The sequence below is a fragment of the Molossus molossus genome, unplaced genomic scaffold (assembly GCF_014108415.1).
Source record: "Molossus molossus isolate mMolMol1 unplaced genomic scaffold, mMolMol1.p scaffold_m16_p_10, whole genome shotgun sequence".
Taxonomy (NCBI): Eukaryota; Metazoa; Chordata; class Mammalia; order Chiroptera; family Molossidae; genus Molossus; species Molossus molossus.
Genome location: NW_023425345.1, coordinates 105,954,348 through 105,978,711, shown reverse-complemented (window position 1 = coordinate 105,978,711; position 24,364 = coordinate 105,954,348). Strand labels below are relative to the sequence as shown.

The window sequence follows — 24,364 nt, the reverse complement described above, 5'->3', positions numbered from 1 at the left end:
GAGCTTAACACCCAACACAGCAACACCTCCACCAGAAACGTGGGCGGGAATGGAGACTGACCTTTGTGCATGGCGGTGAAATCGTCATCCAACTCAAAGCTGTAAATCGAAAAGTGAGAAATTAATAGTAATTCTGACCACCTCTCTCCTTAACGCTCTTAATTCAACCACAAATACAGCTGACTGCACCAGGTTTTGGGATAGATCCAATAATTTTCATGAAAGATAACTTTGTAAGAGTTATAACACTCCTGAAAATAATTATGAAGAGAGCTGAAGGTTAGCATACTTAAGCAAAAACAGGAAATATCATTTTTCTCATCTATAAAATGATGGGGTGGCTTTGCTGACCCAAAACTTAATTTATGATCCTATGTTAGTTATTTAACAGCAGTCTTTCCCAGGTTTTATTTTACTCTACAGAATATTTATGACACAAAGAATAACCAAAAAAGCATAAAATAGAAGCAGAAGCTCATGAACCGCATAGGGTTGTTTTCAGGGCTAAAGGGGAAAAGTGCTTATTAGCGCAATGCCTGTGTTTAACAAATTTCACAGGTTGCTAATGTTAGTATCATTACATACTCACAGGTCTTTAGTCTTTTTTTCCTCCCGCACGGGGGAGTGAGGGTCCAGGTGGGACAGCTCTGGGGGGAGCTCCTTCCCTTGGGCCAGCAGCCATGCCCTTTCTTCCCGGAGCTTCCTCCTCTTGGCCCGGTCTGCAGTGCACACAAAGCATCACGGCACGAGTGAGTGAAGGCTCTACTTACAGAGATGCTGACTGCTCCCTTCGCCAGCCGTCTCCTGGCGAGGAGGACGCTGCAGCTGGGCTGCTTTGTGAATGATAAAAAGAGTGGGGCTGTTTCATTTCATCACACTGGGCTCGAGCTGAGTGACGAGACGGTAAGGCAAGCACTGGAACAGGGGAGGGAACATGGCAAGGCTGAAGAATAGTGAAATTAGAAGAAAAATAAAGAAAATAGAAGACTATGCCTTGGCCAGTTTGGCTCAGCGCTTAGAGCGTGGGCCCGTGGACCAGAGGGACCCGGGTTCAGTTCCCACTAAGGGCACGTACCTCGGTTGCAGTTCATCCCCAGCCCTAGGTGGGGTCATGTGGGTGGTGGCCAGTGGATGTGTCTCTCTCACATCAATGTTTCTCTCGCCCTCTCTCTCCATCCCTCCCCTTCTGTCTGAAAATAAATGCAAAAATGTCCTTGGGTGAGGATTAAAAAAAAAAAGACTGAAGATGATCCTATCACTACCATAGACCTTACCTCTTTCCCTCAAAAAACTACACCCCAGGCTGGTGGGCTCAGTGGATTGAGCAACCCCCGACCCCATGCATTGAGGCGCAGGTTTGATTCCTGGTCAAGGCACATGCCCAGGCTACAGTCTCGATTACTACCAGGGAGTGTGCAGGAGGCAGCCAATGTACGTTTCTCTCTTTCTCCCTCTCCCTTCCTCTCTAAGTATCAATAAGAACATATTTAACAAAAAAGCAACATACATTTTTTAAAGATCAGGCAGGATTTTATAAGCATCTCCAAGCTCTCGAGGCTGTGCACTTACAAAGGCATCCATGCGCATCAATTGTCTTTGCTCTTCAACCCACCCCCCAGCAGCGGGCCCCTCCCAAGCCAGGGGCAGTGCCAAGTCTGGCTGGAAACCGTGGACAAGATGCCAGCTGGAACTGGCCTGGAGGTGGAAGGCAGGGATGGTTCTTCTCTGGCTCATGAGAAACACACGTGCCATTCCCACTGCTAGCCCAGTAGGGAACAGGAAGGTCAGGAGAAAGAAAAGGTCAGGAGAAAGAAAAGGCCAGGGGATGAAGAACATTTTGAGACATGAAATGGAAGGGAGAAGCCAAGAGCGATCTTGTTTTCTTCCCTGAGGAACAGGCCCCATGGTCTTTCACTGCTGTGACAGGATTCTTTTTATCTCAACATCTTAAAGATATTCACCTACATTTTCTTCAGAAAGTTTTGGCCTTCAGTCTATCTTGAACTTATTTTTAGATGCGAAGCGAGAGATGCCCTCCTCTCACCCCCTAACCAGTAAGCAGCTGTACTGGTGCTGCTGATGGAAGACCTCCCGGCTCCCAGGTGTCTCCGGTCTCCACTCCACTGCTCCGATCACCATTTCTGTGCCAACCTCAGAGCTCACCCACTGCCACTCACTCGGCAGAATGAGTGCTCCTACCACATTGTTTTGGGAAATCAGCTATCCTTGGCCCTCTGCTCTTCTGTATGAATTATAAGACTATAAATGATTTATTTATTATCAAATATTGACTAAGGGTAAAAACTTCCCACCTGTTCAATATTTTAAAAAGTTGGTTTGTTCGGCCCTGGCTGGTTAGTTCAGTGGTTAGAGCATTGGCCTGCGGACCAGAGTCATGGGTTCAATTCCGGCCAAGGGCATGTACCTTGGTTGCAGTTCATCCCGGGACCCAGTTGGGGTCATGCGGGTGGCAACCAATCGATGTCTCCCTCTCACATCAATGTTTCTCTCTCTCTTCCTCACGCTGTCTGAAGATAAATGTAAAAATATCCTCTATTGAGGATTAAAAAAAGTTGTGTTCGAATCAAATCCAAAAAGGTTCATACACTACATGTAGTTGATATGTCCCTTGAATTGAACTTCTAAGTGTCCCTCTATTTCTTGGAGAACCGTGGCCACTGTGTCCTTGCAGAATCCCACGTGACGGAGTCGGCTGATGGCATCCACACGGTGGCGCCATGCTCCACTGCCCTCTAACTTTCCTGTGACCTGGTGGCTACAACTACAGGCTCTGATCAGATAGGCTTGATTTTTTGGCAGTATTTCACAGATGATGCTCTATACTTCCTTCTGAGACACAGTATTTGATTAGCTGTCATTCTGTGAGGCTAAAATTCATCCGTTAACCTGATTCTCTCTCATCAGTCTTTCACCTAAAGATTAACCAGAGTTCGAAGACAGAATTAAGCTGCAGAGAGCATTATTTGTGTGACTGTTTCCTCAAAAATTCCAAGGTATATACCTAGTACCTCTAAAGATGCACAGGACAGAAGTGAATTCGCTGTATATAACAGATACTTTAGGGAAGAGGGATGCAAAACAGCCACTACAGCATGAAGGGAAGAGCTGACCTGTAGCTTTTGCTACAATCAAGTTTTATGGGAGCACAACACTGTTCGGCCTCCAGGCCTGAAACACGCTGTCCAGCCCTTTGCAGAAGTTAGCGTATTTCTACTCCAGGGATCAGGGCTTCACAGTGCCCTGGAGCCGTGGCTGAGAACAGTTCTGCCCAGACCCATGTTCTCATCATTTATTCTAATTCCACTATTCCTGCTGTAGGTCTTAACCAAACCCTTCTTTCCTCATCAATTATTTGAAAATTCTGAAAAAGAAGTCTATTAAAAAAATTCCTAATTTTTTCCTTCTACTTTACCAGTTTTTAGAATAGCAAGTTATCCCATTAAACTCCTAAGGGGATCACTGATTTTTAAAAAATACTACCATGGCCCTGACCGGTTTGGCTCAGCGGTTGGAGCATCGGCTGTGGACCAGAGAGTCTGAGGTTTGGTTCCTGCTAGGGGCACGTACCAAAAGTAAATAAATAAACAAACAAACAATCACCATGAACACATGATTATTTAACTTACTTAATTTTTAAAACCTACTGAGGTTTTTGGTTGTCTCCCACACCCAAATGCTCAAAATGTCCCATTTTGACCAGTAAGACTCCCTTCCAGTTGGCTCCTGTACTTTTGGACAGGAATTCCAGGATTTCGGTGCTTCCTGGCTTTTTGTTTCATCTCAATTTTTTACTGCCACAGTACGGGAATCAGCCATTTCTCTAGTCTTGGTTCCCCCTAGAGGGAAATGATATTTAGAGACCACCAGAATTTCTGAGTATTAGAAATTCTCTTGCTATCGCATCATAGTTTTTTGAAAACAAAAAACAAAAAAAACCATATTGGTATTTGTATGATACTGAATCCAGCTATCTCACACTATATATACATATAGTGTATGTACACACACACACACACACACACCTTTCCTTTCTAGAGAAGAAACCCTTATAAAACAATACAATGTGAACCAGAGGCAATGACAAAGAAAATAAGAAAAATCTTTGCTTTCCTAACTTTGAAAGGGAATAGTTCTCAGGTCTCCCCATTAAAAGACTCTCTACTTAGATTTTTCTTATAGCTATCCCCTCTATTCTAAGTTTTCAGAGACTGCCACACCCAACACCCAAGGAGTGCTAGAAACCACTAGAGCCAGAAGAGGCAAGGAAGGGTTCTCCCTGAGCCACGGAGAGGGTGTGGCCTTGTCAGCACCTGGATTTCAGGGTTCTAGTCTCCAGAACTCTGAGTAAATACATTTCTGTTTAAAAACACCTAGTTATGGTCATTTGTTATGCTAGCCCTAGGAAACTAATACACAATCTAATTCCATTTTCTCCTGAATCCTACTGTTGCTTCTGAGAAGTCTGCCTCCACTATTATAGGATTCCCCTAAGGAAATGTTGTTTCCAAGCTGGTTATTTTATTTATCTGTGGGTATACATTCCGTAATTCAGTACCATGTGTTTACATCTCTTCTTGTTTCCTAAATCTGAGGATTTTTTTTCACGTAATCAAATCTCAACCATTGTATCTGATTAATTACTCTGCCTCATTCCCGATTCATTTTAGAACTTACAGGAGGAGACACATATTGGGCCGTTCATTCTCCATGACACCTGAGCCTGTTATTAAGCTATTTGTGTGAGCTCCAAATCCCTCACTTCTCCATTCTCTACTGGCTTTATGTACTTTGTGAGAAGGGGTTACTAGAGGAAGAGTGGGAGGCAGGATGAGGGGAGAAGGGTTTATTTCTTCTTGTTTGCTTGCTATTACTGTTCAACACCATGCCTACAAAAGCAGTATCTTTAAAAAAAAAAGTGTTTTTACAGATTCTAGAGAAAGAGAGAAACATCGACTGCCTGCTTCCTACACGCCCTGGATTGGTATCGAGCCCGCAACCTGGGCATGTGTGCCCTGACCAGGAATCAAACCAGAGACCTCTCCGTGCATGGGATGACGTTCAAACAACTGAGCCACACTGGCTGGGGCCATAGCAGTATTTTACCTGGGGAGATGCAGTTGGCCCTGATAACCAGGTTGTTTAGTCCCAGAACCAGCTTGCTGCTGGCCTTAGGATGTACCAGCAGTGCCCACCATCCAATGTCTGAGGTCCAACTGCAGAATCCCCCTCAACTTCTAGATCCCCATAATTCCAACCGCTTCCCTTTGTTCCCATTGCTTTAGGGGTGCTAACTCAAACTCCCTTGTAACATTTTTACTTCTGTAACTCCATTTAACCAAAGCCCCATATGTCGTTCTCACGAATACATACTGGCTGATTCCAAAGGCACCTACTTTCCTCTCTCCACCGTCTGTCTCAGTGCTGCAGTCCCTCCAGTTACCCAGACAACCTTCCAGTGTGCTGACCCACTTTTTTTTATTAGTTCATTTATTAGGGTGACATTGGTTCACAAACTCATGCAAATTGTATAAATACCACTCAACAAAACACCATGTATGTATGCACTGCACTGCATCGTGAGCCATTGCCCCAAGCAGTCTCCTTCTGTTCCCATTTCCCCTGCTCTGCCCACCTCTGCCTACTCCCCAACCCCCTTTCCCTCTGGCTAACATCAGACTGTTGTATCTATGAATATGGTTTTTTAAATCTTTATTGTTGAATGTATTACAGATGTTTCTCATTTTCCACCCATTAACTCCCTCCTCCCCACTCCAGCCCCCTCCTGCCTTTTCCCATGCTGTTGTCTGTGTGCATTGGTTATGCATGTAAGTTCTTTGGTTTACTTCTTCCCACCCTCCAACCCCCTTCCCTTTGAGGTTTGTCAGTCTAGCAACCAATTTGTACTTCTTAATCCCTTCACCTTTTTCACCCATTCCCACAACCCCCTTCCCATCTGGCAACCAACAAAATGTTCTCTGTATCTATGAGAATGTTTCTGCTCTGCCTGTTCATTTTGTTTGTAGATTCCATTGTTGATAGATATGTATTCATTGCCATTTTGTTTGTTCATATATTTTATCTTTTTCTTCAAAAGACCCTTTGACATTTCATATAATAACGGTTTGGTGGTGATGAACTCCTTTAACTTTTTCTTGTCTGGGAAACTCTTTATATGGCCATCGATTCTCTATGACAGCTTTGCAGGATAGAGTAACCTTGGTTGTAGGTTCTTGCTTTTCATCACTCTGAATATTTCTTGCCACTCCCTCCTGGCCTGCAATGTTGCTTTTGAGAAATCTGCTGAGTCTTATGGGAATTCCCTTGTAGGTAACTAACTGCTTTTCTCTTGCTGCTTTTAAGATTCTCTCTTTGTCTTGAACCTTTTGCATTTTGATGATGATGTGTCTTGGTGTGGTCCTCTTTGGGTTCATCTTGTTTGGGACTCTCTGTGCTTCCTGGACTTGTGTGTCTGTTTCCTTTACCAAGTTAGGGAATTTTTCAGCCATTATTAGTTCAAATAGGTTTTTAATTTCTTGTTCTCTCTCTTCTCCTTCTGGCACACACAAGATGCAATGTTGGCACACTTGAAGTTGTCCCAGAGGCTCCTTACACTATCCTAATTTTTTTGGATTCTTTTTTCTTTTTGCTGTTCTGATTGGGTATTTTTTGCTTCCTTATATTCCAAATCGATGGTTTGCTTCTTGGCTTTACCTACTCTACTACTGAATCTGTGTAAATTATTCATTATTTCAGTTAGTGCCTCCATTTCTGACTGGTCCTTTTTTATGCTCTTGAGGCCCTCACTAAGTTTGCTGAGGTTCTCACCAAGTTCATTGAGCATCCTTATAAGTAGTATTTTGAACTCAGCATGTTAGGTTGCTTATCTCCATTTTGCTTAGTTCTTTTCCTGGGGTTTTGTTCTGTTCTTTCATTTAGGACCTGTTTGTCTCCTGATTTTGGCTGCCTCCCTGTTTGTTTCTATGTATTACTTAAAGAGAGGTATGAGACCAGATGCTGCTTGTTTGAAAGAATTTAGGAAAACCTGAAGCAGGTCTAAGACAGGCCAATCCTATGGTTAAGCAACTGGGTGGGCCTGAAAGATGGGTGGGGCAGGGCCTCAGGGAGTCAACAGGGCGGGGCTACCAGTGTGAGCCAGGTTGCTGGAGTCCCAAATATGGCTTCTGTCTGCTGCCCCAGGGAAGGGCTCACCAAAGGAACAAAGGCCTCTGACAGCACGTTTGTCCCCAAGGAAGCCCCCTCTCCAGTGCCAAACAGCTCAGTTCTTCCCTGTGTCTCTCTGGCAGCCTCAAAGCTGCCTCCCCTCCAAGCTTAGAGGGAGTGAGTCCGACAAGTCCGTGCGCGGGCCCTTTAAGGAGCTGCCTGGGGCTCCAGCCGCGTCAGCTTTCGACTCTCAGTTCCTGCTGGTTGTTCCAGCCAGAAGTGATGGGGATTCTCTTCCTGGCACTGGAACCCTGAGCGGGGCACCTGGTGTGGGAGGGGACCCCTCAGTCCTCAGGGAGGACCTTCCCAGCTGAGGTGTCCTCCTGATTTTTATCCGCCACACGTGGGTGTGGGCCCAGCCTGTCCCCTCCGCCCTCCTACCAGTCTGGATGTGGCTGCTGCTTTAATGCCGTAGTTGTAGGACTTCCATTCAGCTAGATTTCAGGCGGTTCTGAATGATGATTGTTCTGTAGTTTAGATGTGACTTTGATGTGGTTGTGGGAGGATGCGATACTGCGTTTACCTACCTGCCATCATGACTGGAAGTTGCTGACACACTTTGATGAGTACCTAAACCACTTAACCTGCTTATTAACACTACAGGCATACTTCACATTTCTAAGAGTTCTATTTGTTTCCTTTGAATCTGCCTGTATTTTCATCAAGGTTATTTTCTCTTTATTTTACAATTCCTTTTTATATCTAATAATGCTCAATATATTCCTTCTTTGTCTACTGCATGCACCAACTATTGTTCACAGTGGTGCTTTCAACATCTAATTTTCACTTCATCTGCTGCAGGGATTCAGGTGTGGTGGTTATCCCTGGGGAGAAACAGAAATTCTCCAGACTGACCACTCCACACCCACAATTCAACCTAAGGTACTAATGTTTTTAGTTTCCCTAAAAACAGTTCCTGATAAATTTCCTTCCTTAGTTAAGATTTCTAATATTGTATAAATCCCTTTTGTAAGAGCACATCTGAAATCTTAACCAAGGAAGGAACTATCTTAGGAACTGACATGTACGTAGAATAATGGATCTGAGATAAGAGTTTTCAGACAGCCTATCAACTATTAAGAAAACAAGGAAGCGCAGGCCAGTTTGGCTCAGTGGCTGGGCATCGGCCCGCAGACTAAAGAGTTGTGGGTTCAATTCCTATCAAGGACATGTACCTCGGTGGTTCGGTCCCCAGCCCTGGTTGGGGTCATGCGGGAGGCCACCAATCGATGTGTCTCTCTCACATTGATGTGTCCCCCCCCCCCCCACTTCTATCTGAAGATAAATGGAAAAATATGCTTGGGTGAGTATTAAAAAATAATAAAAAGATAAAATAAAATAAAAACAAGGAAGTTTCAATAATGTCCACTTCCATTCGGACTTAGCATGACTATTTTATAATCCAATCTTGCAGTATCCTTTGTATGTAAACGCAACACTAGTTAACAGCAGTACCTTTATTGGCCTTTTCCCCTTTTTAATGTTTTAGTAAAAGTACATAAAAAGTATCTTTTAAAACCATTTAAGTGTACAATTCAGTAGCATCACATTAACAATATTGTGCAACCATCACCATTATCTACTTCCAGAACTTATTCACCATCCCAAATGGAAGCTCTGTACCCATCAAACTCCCGATGTCCTCTCACCATGGCTCATTTCAAGAACAATGTGTTCAAGGTCCAGCCATGTTGTAGCAGGTGTCAGAAAGTCCTCTCTTTATAAGGCTAACACATACTCCATGGTAAGTACAAACCACATTCTGTGAGGTGAACATGATAACCACCACAGTTATGGAAAGGCGATTATACCACATTTGGTTTATCTACTCATCCATTGACGGTATCTGAGTTGTTTCCATTTGGGCTGCTTCTTTCTAGCTAAATGTTTTTGGTTTTTTCCTTTATTGATTTTAGGGAGAGAGGAAGTGAGAGGCAGAGAGAGATAGAAACATTGATAAGAGAGAACATCGATTGGCTGCCTCCTGCATGCCCCCCACTGGGGATCGGGCCAGTCTGGGCATGTGCCCTGACCGGGAATCAAACTGGTGAACTCCTGGTGCATGGGTCGACGCTCAACCACTGAGCCACACCAGCCGGACCCTTTATATCTTTCTTAACCCACTTCCCTCCTTTCAAATTTATTTAAACAAGTGAAAGCTATGAGGCCTCCCCTTGGAAACACGCTTCTGTGTCGTAGCACACGAGTTTTCCAGCAGCTACAGGAGAGCGTGCTAGTAGCCCACGGCCAGCAATGTGTGGAGGCATACACTAGAACAAAACTAGTCGTAAGCTGTTTGCTCCTTTTATAAACAGAACTTAAACATGAATATGAAATATGTTCTGACTCACCCTCAACCCACGTATCAGTTAAATGGTAAAAAGGCCCACATAATGAAAGCTTAGAATTTAATGTCACAAAAAGCTTGTTTATCTATATTAGTTGTTTAAAATATGAACTCTCCTATCAGTAAATAGTCTATTATTTCCCTTTTTAAAACCTTAGCTACTAAGAAGCCAGGAAAGTTATTGTTGGTAACTATCGTATACCTTGTAAACATGCTTTCTACATTTTCTGTATGATGACTATCATTTGTGAGCTTCCTGTGTGCCAGGGATTGTTTTTGTTCCCATTTAATCCTTCTTACTAGGCTCTGCACAGCCCTACACATGACCCCGACTCACCTGCCTGAGCGCATTCCCTCCAGCCTGCTCCTCGCGTGTGCACACCGGCACCTGGCTGGGCCCGACCCAGCCTCTGCCCTCGCGCCCTCTGCCTGCAGCGCTCTCCCGTCAGACAGTCACGGACGCCCACACTCACTGCACTATTCAATGTCCTATTTTCAGTCCTGGCCAGCTTGGCTCAGCGGCTGGAGCATCGGCCCGCGGATCAGAGAATCCCGGGTTCAGTTCCCACTAAGGGCACGTACCTGGGTTGTAGTTTGTCCCCAGCCCCGGTTGGGGTCATGTGGGTGGCAACCACTCAATGTTTCTCTCTCTTTCTTCCTCCCTCGCTCCCCCCTGCTCTATCTGAAGATAAATGCAAAAATGTCTTTTGGTGAGGATTTAAAAAACAAACCAAAAAAGTCACATTTTCACAGATGGCCATCTTGACGATTTTATTTATTTATTTTAATCCTCACCCAAAGATATTTTTACATTTATCTTTAGACAGAGTGGGAGGGAGAGGGAGAGAGAGAGAAAGATTGATGTGAGAGAGACACATCGATTGGCTGCCACCCATACGACCCCAACTGGGGCCGGGGACGAATTGAAACCAAGGTACATACCCTTAGCAGGAATCAAACCCAGGACTCTGGTCTGAGGGCCGACACTCTAACTGCTGAGCCAAGCTGGCCAGGGCTCGACGATCTTATTTAAATGCCATGTGTATCCTTACATCTCCTTTTTTTTAATCCTCACACGAGGACATTTTTTTTGCACTTATCTTCAGATAGAGTGGGAGGGAAAGAGGGGTGAAGAGATAGAGAAACATCGATGTGAGAGACACACATCGACTGGCTGCTACCCACACAACCCAACAGGGGCCGGGGACAAACCGCAGCTGAGGTACGTGCCCTTACCAGGAACCGAACCCAGGACTCTGTTCCATGGGCTGGCGCTCTAACCGCTGAGCAAACCCGGCCAGGGCACACTCTAAACCAGTTTTACTTTTCTTCATATTACTAACCATTATTTATGGTTCTATAATATTTGTTTACTGTGTTTTGCTACCATTACAATGTCAATTCCATGAAAGGAGTATCTTATTTTATTTATTGTTTTTGTTAATCCTCGCCCAAGGATATTTTTCCATTGAATTTTTGATAGAGTGGAAGGGAGGGAGGGAGAGAAACATTGACGTGAAAGACACATCGATTGGTTGTCTCTCACACGACCCTGACCAGGGCCAGTGATGGAATCTGCAACCTAGATATGTGCCCTTGACTGGGAATCGAACACACGACCATTCAATCTGCAGGCCAACGCTCTAACCACTGAGCAAAACTGGCCAGGGCAAGTAGTATCTTATTTTATTTAACACTGTATTTCTGCAACAGCGCCTGGCACAGAGTGGGCACTAAAAAATATTTGTTGATTTAAAAAACAATCTATAACACAAGTATTATTAATCTTACAAGTACAGAAACTAAGCCACAAGAATAAGTTTTGGACCTGTCTGAATAACTTAAAAGCCAAACTGACAATAGTGTACCCAATAATAATTCCACTGAAAATTACAAAATCCCACTGAGAAATTATAAAGAAATAAAAGTCAGTTATCACCTCAAGGAATTTAAGCCTAGCACCGGAAATAAAACGCGCACAATTTTGTAAGTTGGATATACTACGTAACAGGGCACACGCTCAATCTGCAGATTAAGCACACTAGGAATAGAATGAAGGAACAGGTAGGTACAGGTTGACCTATTAAGAAACAGAAGGCGCTCCCTAGGAATGGGCTGTAAAAAGCACATCAGGGCAGAAACCTTTAACTCTTATAACCAAAATTAGTTTAAATTTTGCAATAAAACACTGAATAAAAATCAAATCCATATCATACCATTTTAGTAAAAAAACAAAAACCTTAAAGTTCAATACATTTATTTAAAAGAGAATAAACACCGGTCGGCACTCAGCCAAGCTGAATGATCTGCTAAGCTCAGCTGATAAAGGTGGCTCGGACTCACACATCCAGTCGTTATCCGTTGCTGTGATCACAAATGAAGAAAGTTCATTACATTAAGACCTGGATCTAAGCTGGAGAAAAGTATTTACCCTTGTAATATTCTAGATTTGTATAGTGTCAGAGCTGAAAAAAATCTCTAAGACTTTTCTTAAGCACACTTCATTTGTATTTAAATTTCTGTGGACCAGCTGATGTGGCTCAGTGGTAGAGCGTCGACCCAGGCACCAAGAGGTCGCCGGTTCGATTCCTGGTCAGGGCACATGCCCGGGTTGTGGGCCCGATCCCGAGTGGGGGCGTGCAGGAGGCGGCCAATCAATGTTCTCTCTCATAGGTGTTTCTATCTCTCTCTCCCTCTCACTTCCTCTCTCTCTAAAATCAATAAAGGAAAAATAAAAATTAAAAAAACAAAACAGTTCCTGTGAAATTAGTTGTCATCAATATTTAATTTGTTTTCTATTCTATATAAGGGACAAAGCAGAAATGAGAATAAACAAAAGAAAGAAGACACAAGACCACAAACATCAGTGCTTCAGCAGGAATGTAATGGCAACCAGGCTGGACCCAGATAAATAAACAAAAGAAAATACAATTTATAAGTTAGAAATGGCCAGAAACAGCTCCGATAAACGACGGAACTGAACTGTGCTTTGGCTACAGGAGTGCCATTCCCACACCACCTGTGCCGTCCAGACTGCGCACACAGCCCACATACCTTCCACTGCCTTGACCTTTTCTTCCAACTCCCGTTTCCTCTCTTCCTTGAGCATCTGCTCTTGCTCCTTCTTCTGCACTGCTAGCAGCAGCTGGCGCTCCTCCTCCTCCTCCCTGCGCTTCTGTTTTTCTGTTCTGGTAAGCACAGGAGTCTCCTGTGAGGGGCCAGTAAGCGTGGAGTCAATTACAGTGTCAGAACAGTTCTGCACTCTGAGTCAACACTCATTGTTCAATGATTTCAATCTACTCAATAAGTAGTATAAGATAGCTAGGGCACTTATATTACAATTACAAATTAATCTGACTATTTATGTAAGCACACAGCATTAAAACAATGGAGATTTAAAACAGGATACAAGCCCTGGCCGGTTTGGCTCAGTGGTTGGAGCATTGGCCCACAGACCTGAGAGTCCCAGATTTGGTTCCCACTAAGGGCATGTACCTTGGTTGCAGTTTGTCCCCGGCCCCAATTGGGGGTGTGTGTGTGGCAACCAGTCGATATGTCTCTCTCACATCGATATTTCTCTCTCTCTTCCCCCTTCTCTCCCTCCTGCTCTATCTGAAGAGAAAACAGAAACAAAAACAGGGTACAAGTTTTAGGCTCAATTATTTACATAATTTGTAGTCTTTGGTAATCCTTTGAAGAGCACAATGAACTGGAGAAGAACAAGTGAGGCCGTTCAGAGACCATTCTTATAATAGCTTTAATACTTGATATAAGTGAAATCTGAAAAAGTACCCATACCTAAGTAAAAGGATGAAAAACAGTCACCAGACAGCAAACAGATTCACAATTCCAACAACGTGCATCACTTTGAAACCCTTAACTTTTCCATTTTTCTTTACTAATAAAACAATGAATAAAATTGGGGAGATGATAGGAAGGGCCACTATTTTGCCTTAAATACACTGGAATTTGTAATAAAAAGTAAACAAAAAAACACATAGGACAATGATCATAATTTATTAAAGATTTACTCTGTATATTTTCCAAAATAACCCAAGCCATTCTGTAGCCCAGAACACTGAAGCTAGGGCTGAAATTGTTTATTTTCAACTTCTGCCTTTGTCTTTTGTGTTGATGTGAAAAGTAGAACTTTAAAATTTTTTGTTTGTTAATCCTCATCTGAGGATATTTTTTCCATTGATTTTTTTTTTTTTTTTTTTTTATCCTCACCCGAGGACATTTTTCGATATTTTGTTCAGATAGAGTGAGAGGGAGAGAGAGAGAGAGAAACATTGACGTGAGAGCGACACATCGAGTGGTTGCCACCCACACGACCCAACCAGGGCTGGGGACAAACTGCAACCAAGGTATGTGCCCTTAGCGGGAACCGAACCCGGGTCTCTCCGGACCACAGGCCAACGCTCTAACCGCTGAGCCAAACCGGCCAGGGCTCCATTGATTTTTAAAGAGTGAAAAGGAGGGAGGGAGGGAAGGTAGAAGGAAGAAAGAGAAAGAGAAAGAAAGAAGAGAGAGAGAGATCAATGTGAGAGAGACACATCGACTGGTCGCCTCCTGCATGAACCTGGACTGGGGCTGGGGATCAAACCTGCAACCTAAGTGCGTGCCCTTGACCAGGAATCAAACCCGAAACCCTTTGGTGTAGGAGCTGACACTTTAACCACTGAGCTACACTGCCAGGGAGAGAACTTTTAACTTATGAAAATTGTTATTGAAGAGAAAATAACTACTGCCTGCAAGAAAGAATATATATAACTTGAAACTCAATCAGGAAAGTGAAGCTTTTCTTCAAGGATCTTTTCAGGAGGAAGTAGACCCAAGTCTTTTATGCCAGATACCTTTTTGTAAGTTTCACACTAGGGAAACTACTCAAGGGACCTTAATGTGGAGGGAAAAAAAAAACGTGACTGCAGACTGCCATTCACATACATCATTAACCACTGAAATGGCTCTGATTAAAATTTTATATTATTTGCTTTATAATTCTTAAAACCAGTTTCAATTGTCATTTGGTTCAAATGTTGGAAGCTGTTGTGCCTAGGTAGACTTCAACAAAGTCATTTTTATTATTTTTTCCCTTGTTTTACTTTTTTTCTTAATGCCCACAACAACGCTATGAAGTAGACATAATTATTTTACATTACTTCTTCTTCTATTCCTTCTGCCCTGTCACAGCAGCCCCGCCGGGTGACACCCTGCCCAGTAGTGCTCCACGGGCGGCACCTGCGCCAGGCCGAGACAGACGGCCTCACTGTCCCTGGACCCCCAGGCCGGGCCCCAGCAGGCATCGGATGTCCGCCATTCTACTCTTGGCAGAACTGTCTTTTATTTTTTTACCCCCATTTTTATCATTTAAATTCTATAAGCCTGACTTAAAAGGAGCTTGCTATCCAAAGGCAAAATATGGAATGAATAAGAGAGGAGATAAAAACAAAACAAACAAAAATGAACCATTGCCCCGGCTGGTTCCGCTCAGCAGTGAGAGCACCGGCCTGTGGATCCAAGGTCTCAGGTTTCATTCCCAGTAGAGGGCAAGCACCTGGGTTGCAGGTTCGGTCCCCAGCCCCTTTCGCAGTCATGCGGGAGAGCAACCACTCGATGTGTCCCTTTCATGTCGATGTTTCTCTCTCCCTCCCTCCCTTCTACTTTATCTCTAAGAATCAATGGGAAAAATACCCTCAGGTGAGGATCAACCCCCCACCATCAAAAAAATTAACCATTATTATTACACACATAATACTATACTCATAAGGGGACCTCAAAAGCCTAACTAGAACTAGAATTCCCTAAAATCTTCACTCTATACCCGAGGAGGCAGTTAAACATGCTGGGTACTGCTCCTGAGCTGGAGATGCTCCGGCACCGAGCAAGGACGAGTCTTCTGAAGAGTGCCTCTGGTTGTGGGTGCCTAAATGCCAGCGAGCATCTTCACAGCAACCCACGAGCGCCATTCCCTTCACCCCTTCTCCAGGTCCTTACTTTCTCCAACGTCTAGGCAACATCGTTACTCAGCTGAGCAGTTATGACGAACTAGTTCACAAACAGAGCAAACCAAAACAACTGCTTTTGGTTTTAGTGACTCCAAGCAGATACCTTTAATATAGCAGTGCATAGGACGGGGGAAAGAAGGAAACAAAGGAAAAGTTAGCCTTGTCAAAGGAATGACTTCATTCAAAGAAAACTGTAGTGCTTTCTATGTCAGACCCACACACACAAAAAAGAAAAAACATGGGCGTATATTTACATATGATGACAATGATGTGTTGTATTCTGCCCTCTATGACAAAAGGACAGCTGGTAAAAACATGATCTTCCTTCAACCAGTACAAGAGGATATTAAATAGAATCATAATTTTAATAAGGACTAACAAATTGCAAGCCAATGGTTCATGAACAAAAATACTGAATCACCAGAGTCACCTGGAAGACCACATGGAGACATTTCAAGGGTTAAATCAATGGAAGAAGGCCCCGGCTGGTTTGGCTCAGTGGTTAGAGCGTCGGCCTGCGGTCCGGAGAGACCCAGGTTCAGTTCCCGCTAAGGGCACGTACCTCGGTTGCAGTTTGTCCCCGGCCCTGGTTGGGTCATGTGTATGACAGCCACTCGGTGTGTCCCTTTCACATTGATATTTCTCTCTCTCCCCCCCTCCCACTCTATCTGAACAAAAAATGGAAAAATGTCCTCGGGTGAGGATTAAAAAAAAAAAAAGTGGAAGGGGAAAAAGAGAAAAAATAGTTAACTACAAAAATCTTTAAAGTATCTACATAAATCTTTTTATGACAAATATAATGATTATTCTTAGTGTGTAAAGATGTCTCACGACCAGTCGCCACCCCCAAGTAAGAGAACACAAACACAGAACTCACGAAGAGCAGGGGGCACACCGCCTTCTCACTTGCAACATTGGGAAGAGGATAAAGGGACACATATGTAAAGATGTGGTAAACATGGACATTCTATAGGACAATTTAAATGTATGTTATCAGGCCCTGGCCAGTTTGGCTCAGCGGTTGAGCAATGACCTGCGGACCAGAGAGTCCCGCGTTCAGTTCCCGCTAGGGGCACGTACCACAAAAAATAAAAAATAAAAAATAAATAAATGTATGTATCAGGAACCTATGAAGAGTAATTACCGTCTGAAAAATGAGATAGGCAGGCAAAAATATTTCTGTGGTAGATTAATAGGTGGAATTACATAATCATCACTGGAATCAATAAAAATTTTATTTCTGAGGACTATTTAATGAAACACATTTTCCACAATGTTGAAGGAAAAAACGCAGGTTACGCCCTGGCCGGTTTGGCTCAGCGGTTAGAGCGTCGGCCTGCGGTCCGGAGAGACCTGGGTTCGGTTCCCGCTAAGGGCATGTACCTTGGCTACAGTTTGTCCCCGGCCCTGGTTGGGTCGTGTGGGTGGCGGCCACTCGATGTGTCCCTTTCACATCGATGTTTCTCTCTCTTCCTCTCTCTCCTTCCTGCTCTATCTGAGTGAAAAATGGAAAAATGTCCTCGGGTGAGGATTAAAAAATAAATAAATTAATTAATTAAATAAAAAATTACTTAAAAAAAAAAAAAAACGCAGGTTACAATGGAAAAAGCATTCATTATGATCCCTGGTTTGTCATAAATGCATAGAGAAAGGGGCTTAAGAAAATACATAAAAATAGTGATGATTTCTGAATTGTGAGATTGCTATGCCTTCTATAGTTTTCTACATGTAGTCTCTCAAGTTTTCTGTAAGAGCACAGAAATTATTTTGGATGCAGGACTTCCCCAATAAACTGGGAAAACCAATACATAGTATTATTACATGTTCTAAAATAATTTAATTTTCATTAACTTTTCACTTCCTCTAGTATATGAACCCTATTAAAAGTCTAAAATTAAATTATGTTAAAGTACTAAAAGGATTGAATTTGTAAATTTTTAAGATGAGCTATAAAAAATCGACTATAAACAGTTTAAAATATTTTTGTAACAATGAAGCTAAAATTTTTAAACTTAGGAAAGTTATAGATATAAATGATCACTGCTAAATCAAAGGCTCTATATCATTTTTAAAAATATGTACAAATTATTTTTTTTTACCAAAGTGAAATTCACAATGTAAATAATTTAAAAGTGTACAATTCAGTGGCATTTAGTACATTCATAATGTTACGCAGCCACCACCTACATTAACTTGCGAAACATTTTTAGTATCCAAAGGAACACCCTGGCCCACTGAGCAGCCACTCTGTGTGGCACTGCCCAGTCCCAGGCGGCAACCAATGTGTTCTGCCTTTACAGATTTACTTCCTGTGGGGATTTCCCAAACAGTCATACAATATATGTCTACCTAGTTATTGTAAATATATTAATATTTATGCTAAACGCATAAGATCTAATAATTGAGTAAACAAAGTTACAGCATCTTAAAAAAACAAATTTATGTAACTCAATAGCGGAAAATATTCAATTAAAAAATGGGCATCTGAAGATACTTTCCCAAAGACAGACAGACAGATAACCAACAGGTATGGGAAAAGGCCCTCCACGGCCCTCACTGCTCGGCAAAGCAAAGCAACCGCAGAGCACTGCCTCACGCCACGGCGGCTGTCCTGAACAGCACGTGCTGGCAAGGGCGAGGAGAAAAGGGCGTTGGCGTATGCTACTGGTGCGATTGCACCTGGTGCAGTCGATGTGGAAAACTGGAAAAAGTGTCCTCTTAAAATTAAAAACAGAACTACCATATGACCCAGCAATCCCACCTCTGGGTATTTATCCTAAGAAATCCAAAACACTAATCCAAAGACATGCATCCCTGTGTTCACTGCAGCATTATTTACAGTAGCCGAGATATGGAAGCAACTCAAGGGTCCATCAGTAGATAATTGAATCAAGAAGATGTGGTACATATATATATCTTATTATTGTGACAACACGGATGGACCTGGAGGGTATTATGCTAAATGAAATCTAAAGAACAAAATAAGTAAACAACAGTAAGAACAAAACCAGAAACAGACTCATAGGTATAGAAAACAAACTGATAGTTGCCAGATGGGAAGAGGGTTGGGGGGCTGGGTGAAAAGGTGAAGGAATTAAGAAATACAAAATGGCAGTTACAAAATAGTCATGGGGATAGTAAAGTATAGTGTAGGTAATACAGTCAATAAAATTGTAATAACCATGTATGGTGCTGGGTAGGTACTAGACTTATTGAGGAAATCACTTTGTAAGTTATAGAAATGTTTAACCACTATACTGTATACCTGAAACTAACATAGAATAACCCCCCCCCCAAACAAACAAAACCACAATGAGGTATTACCTCACACTGGACAGAATGGCTGTACTTCCTGGAGAGGGTGCAGAACAGGGAACCTTCTGCACTGCTGGTGGAAATGTAAATTGGTGCAGCCACTATGGAAAACTGAACTGAGGTTCCTCTGGAAACTACAGGTTGCATAGCACACAGCAGTTCTTCCGCTGGTGATGGGGAGTGCGAAGACCCTCACCGAGAGGCACCTGCAGCCCGCGCGCAGTGCAGCATTCTCTACCGCAGGCAAGGCACGGCAGTGACCGAAGGGCGCCAATGGTGAGCGGATACAGAAACTGGTACGTATGTATACACTGTTCAGCCATACAAAAGGAAAATTTGTCATTTGTGACAACATGGATGAACCCTGAGGGTATCATGCTAAGTGAAATAAATCAGGCAAAGACAAATGTCACAGGATTGCACTTAAATGAGGAAACTTAAAAACAAACAGAATAAACAATAAAACAGAAAACCCTAACCTCATTAATAAATCACGGGGATGTAATGTATAGAATTGAGACTATAGTGAGTAACACTATATTGTGTATTTGGAAGTTACCATTATAAAAAAAATACAAACTTGTAATTGTGCTGTGATGACTGTTAATTAGATTTATTGTGGTGAGCATCTATATATATACAAACATCAAAGCATTATTTAATACACCTGAAACTAAATATAATGTGTCAATTATTTTAAAAAATTAAGATTTGAAGAATTAAAAAGCCCCCCAAAACCAAAAATGTACAGGTCCCAGAATGCCCATCACTGCTGAGCGAAAAAGGCCAAGAACCCACACGGCGCTGGTCTGACTGCCTTTGCCCTTTCTTCTGCTGTCTTGACCCCTAACTCTGTTTTTCATTCCATCTGTTCTCTGATCCTTTTCCCAGACTCCCTCACCTCAGCATTGACTTGTCACCCCAAAACACCTCTTTTTCTCCCATTTCTCATGCCTCTTTTTCTTTCATCATGCGTTATAACTCAGCAGGTCCTACTAGATGAATTCCCAACAATATTATTTCATAGAAATTGTATTATATACATCTGAAAAAACCAATTATGTTGCCTACCAAGAGTGTGTGTTAGAATTTCTGTGCTGACCTTCCACCCTGAGGAAACCAAATGCTAATGAAAACATCACACTGGAGGACGGACTCACTCCTTGAACACACTCTGGTAGTGCCTTCACCTTTAGAAGTTAGTACTTCAAACTCTATACACATAAAACTTATATAATTTTATTCACCAATGTCACCCTGACATATTTAAGAAAATTAAAAAATTATTAACTTTAATATTTTAATAAACAAGTAAAATCAATGGACAAAACCAGAAAAAACTCAATAGTTAAAAAAATGGTATGTATTATAATCTTTTTCTTTAAAAGGGGTCATTTGCAAATGGGGTGAGGGTTGGTATTTAAAGGGATTTTGATGAGAAGCCAATGAGAAATGCTACTTTGCAATCCTCTGAAGAACTAGAAATAGACTCTGGCTGAAGCAGGGCCTGCCGCCCTCCGAGCCCCTCCCCGCCCCGTCCAGCCTGCCGACTGCAGACCAGACCACGACAAGGATCCCCAGCAACAGTGATGTCCAGTTTCCTGACAACAATGACCCCACAGCACTGACCCTGGAGTTCAGCAACAACCTCCCTGCACTGATCTTTTCTGCACAAGTCAAAATGAAAAGACTTTTTAAGGCGATAAGACCGGACTCCTGGCTGGCAGTGTAGGTCAGGAAGCCTGTGAGGCTTTCGCGGCCTGAATGTTTTCTGCTATTTAAACGGAAGGTTTTCTTCAGTAAATCTGGTGCCATAACAGATATTCAGAATTGCTACAATACCATGGTTACTTATATCTAAAACTAAAGTGCAAAATTAAAAAACTAAACAACCCACTGCAAAGAAACTAAAAGAAATTTTAGCATTTGAAGCTAGTTTTTGCTTATAGCAATGAAGAAGCTTCTTTCTGGTCTACAGTCAGAACACCAAGCAATCTAAAATGCAAATGAAGGCATTTGGGACTCAGACCAGGGCAGTGAACAGAAAATAGGAAAAGAGAGCTTTCAAGGAGGTGTTAACTGTCAAGGTAATTCAGCCAGTGTAGAAGACTCAGCAAGGCAAGGTGACCTAGAAACCCTTCTGAGAACTATAGCTAAGTCAGTCATAGAATTGCCGAATCAAAGCTATTAAATGCTGGGCAGTTTAACTCTTAGCAAGAACACATCAATGAGCTAGGAAAACACAACAGAGGGGGAAAGACAAAATACAAATATACTGAAGTAAATAAAAGTTTACAAATTAGTTTTTTCCTTTTCAGGGCTCAAGACAGAATATACATAAAGACAAGATCTCTGTCATGCTCTGTCGTGCCGTCACTCCAGTTTGTCATGAGAACGTGGCTGTGGGCAGAGAAGCCGCCACACTGTAACAGGCAGCCACAAACAGGGCCTGCGGCAGCCCACTGTCTCCTAGGCCCAGTCTCTGCAACCCCGAACTGTTTCAATATTCAGTGGAACGCAATGCCAACACAGGAGAGGTAAGTGGTGCAAAAGCAGACAGAACCCGAGAGCTGGCCAGCCCTTATCTAAGCGGACACTCAGAGCAGCAGGCGGAGGAGAGAACCCTCAGGGGAGACACTCTCAAGCGAACACATGTGGTTGGAAACGTGGCAGGTGAGGTGAGCTCTCGGGGCCTCCTCCTCATTCCTGGAGCCCTCCCTCCTTTTCAGTGCTGGATTTCCATGTCAGATGTATCTTTACCTGGGATCTAGGTTCCTTAGGCCTCATTCTACTCCCACTTTAGCACGGGATAAAACGGGAAGGACTTCACAGTGAGGCCTACCTTAAAGGTACTTTGTCTTCCCAGAGAGTCAGCCACACCCATTCTGCTCATTCACTTCCAATTAAAAAAAAACAACAACAAAAACCAGTCCTTACTGGGTCAGTGGGGCTCAGTGGATTGAGAGGTCCTGGTTTGATTCCCAGTCAGGGCACATGCCCGGGCTGCAGGCTCGATCCCCAGCAGGGGGCATGTGGGAGGCAGCCAAGTGATGCATCTCTTACACATGAATGTTTCTCTCTCACTCTCTCTCCAAAAAAAAATAAATAAATCAATGAAAACATATTAAATAAAATATAATACCCCACGCCGGGCCAGTTTGGCTCAGTGGTTAGAGTGCCAGCCTGGGGACCAAAGGGTCGTGCGTTTGACTCCCCAGCCCTGGTCAGAGTTTTTTGGGAGGCAACCAATCAATGTCTCTCTCTCAAATCGATGTTTCTCTCTGTGCCCCCCTCCATTCTATCTAAAAATCAATGGAAAAATATCCTCAGGTGAGGATTAACAACAAAAAAGGGCCTGCAAAACCCAAAAAACCCCAAAACGGGAACCACAAGTTCTCCTCAACCTAGTTTTCTCTTTACTTTTTCATGATCTTTGTTTTCTTTCATCATACTTCTCAAAACGACAAATATTTTATTCACTACTCTATCTCTTGCAATTTGACTCTTATACCTACCTAACTCTAATGAACCCATTTTTTCATTGTCTCTTTATAAACCTTCTACTGCTATTTCCTGCTGGATGTACTGCTTAGTAGCTGATTTCCCACCTTCAGTTCTTCCTTACAAAACCATTTATCACGGAGTGACCAGAGAGGTATCTTCTTAAAACAACAATCTAATGATGTAACAACCCTTCCTACTGCCTGACTGTCGGCGACGCAAGCTTGACAGGGGACTCCAAAATCTGATCGTTCCACCCCTTTCTTCCACTGTATATTACAATATAGTTTACATGCCAGACACATCCAAATATACACTATTCTTTGGCCACATTACTTATTATCCTACTTCTGTGCTTTGGTTTATATTACTCCTCCACCACACCCCCACCCCACCAAAATATCAGCCACCCCACAAGCTGCAAGGGACACATTCTGCCTCCCCAACTCTCCCTTCTTTGCCTAGCACTGATTCTCCCCACCTTTGTCTGCATCAGCTCCTACTACACGTCTGTCACTGCAGCACTTACCTTCTATTCTCCATTAAACATGGAGGTACGTTTCCCAGGAGATTACAAAGACCCAAGTGCTTGAACTCATGTCTTATTGCTTTAAATGCTTCTCTTCCTAGAAATGCTTTTGTTTTTAAATCTTTACCCAAGGATACTTTCCCATTTATCTTCAGATAGAGTGAGAGGGGGAAAGAGAGAGAGAGGAATGAAAAAAAAACAAAAAAAAACCACATCAATGTAAGAGAGATTGGCTGCCTCCTGCACGACCCAACCAGGTCTGGGGTACATGCCCTTGACCGGAACTGAACCCACAACTCTGGTCCATGGGCCAACGGTCCAACTGCTGAGCCAAACCGGCCAGGGCTAGAAATGTATCTTATGCATAAGAGTTTCCAGCCCTGGCGGGTGCAGCTCAGTGGACTGGAGCGCTGTCCTGCACACAGGAAAGTGGAGGTTTGATTCCCAGTCGGGGCGTGTGTGGGAGGCAGTCAATGGAAGTTTCTCTTTCACATCCGTGTTTCTCTGTCTCCCTTCTCCTTTCTAAATATCAATAAAATACATATTTTTAAAAAGTTAATGTTCCATAAAGGTTTGAGATTTTTAAAAAATGAGGTAAAGAGTTAGGAACAGAAGGAGCAGATAAAGATGGAACACGGAACACTCCTTCTCTGCTCTCAGCCACGCCCCTCTAGCTGGAGGACCCACCCGGGGCAACCCCTGTGTGCTGGGGACGCTGCCCTGCAGGCGGGAAGCAGGCGGAGGGGACAGACAGACCTGGGTGTTCTCCGCGGCGGCAGCAGGAGAGCGGCCTCTAGGGCGCACAGGATGGCTTCTGAAGACGAGGGTGAAAGACTGGGACAGTCAGGAAAACAGACTCCCAACTCCACAAGGTTCCAAAAACAACAGCAGCAACACAAAACCCAGACCTCAAGTGTCTCCTCTGGCAATGTTTATCACTAATAAGAAACTCCCGTAACTGTTAAAACGTTTAAAAAATGTTCTTTCAAATAATGCAGGGAAAGCAAGCCATGTTTCATCACCTTAGCTGGCAGGACTGGCTCTGCCCGGGCAGCGAGGCAGCGGAAGGCGGCCCAGGGGCGCACTGGGACTAGGAATCAGAGAGCTTGCTGAGGTCGGAGTCTGGAGAACACTGGAGGAGGGGCCTGAAAGGGACTGCCACGGGGCATTTCGAGGAGCCCTGAGCACCCCGAAGCGAGGTGGCTGCTTCGAAGGCCCGCACATGTTCTGGAGCTCTGTGCATGGGCTCAGCGTCGCTGTTATGCTGCAAGAGGCTGTGAGCCAGGGCCTTGAAACTAGACTATCCAGGCCTGCTTTTGGTATCATTTAACTGAAAATCTTGAGACCTGAAGCATTAAAAGGTAAAAGAACACCGGACAGAATAAACTCAATGACAAAAGGGCTGGTTTATACACTTAAACA

General features: G+C 43.3%; 1 protein-coding gene across 2 annotated transcripts in view; it reads right to left on the bottom strand.

Moving 5' to 3' along the window:
- Window positions 1-24,364, bottom strand: part of LOC118624034 (cat eye syndrome critical region protein 2) — a 172,532-nt gene that overhangs the window by 10,865 nt on the left and 137,303 nt on the right. For both annotated transcript variants that reach the window (XM_036251964.1, XM_036251965.1), the window contains exons 8-10: window positions 12,644-12,797; window positions 590-719; window positions 62-99 (exon numbers count right to left, since the gene is read on the bottom strand). In XM_036251964.1, coding sequence (XP_036107857.1) covers window positions 62-99; window positions 590-719; window positions 12,644-12,797 — 322 coding nt within the window. The remainder of the gene's footprint in view (window positions 1-61; window positions 100-589; window positions 720-12,643; window positions 12,798-24,364) is intronic.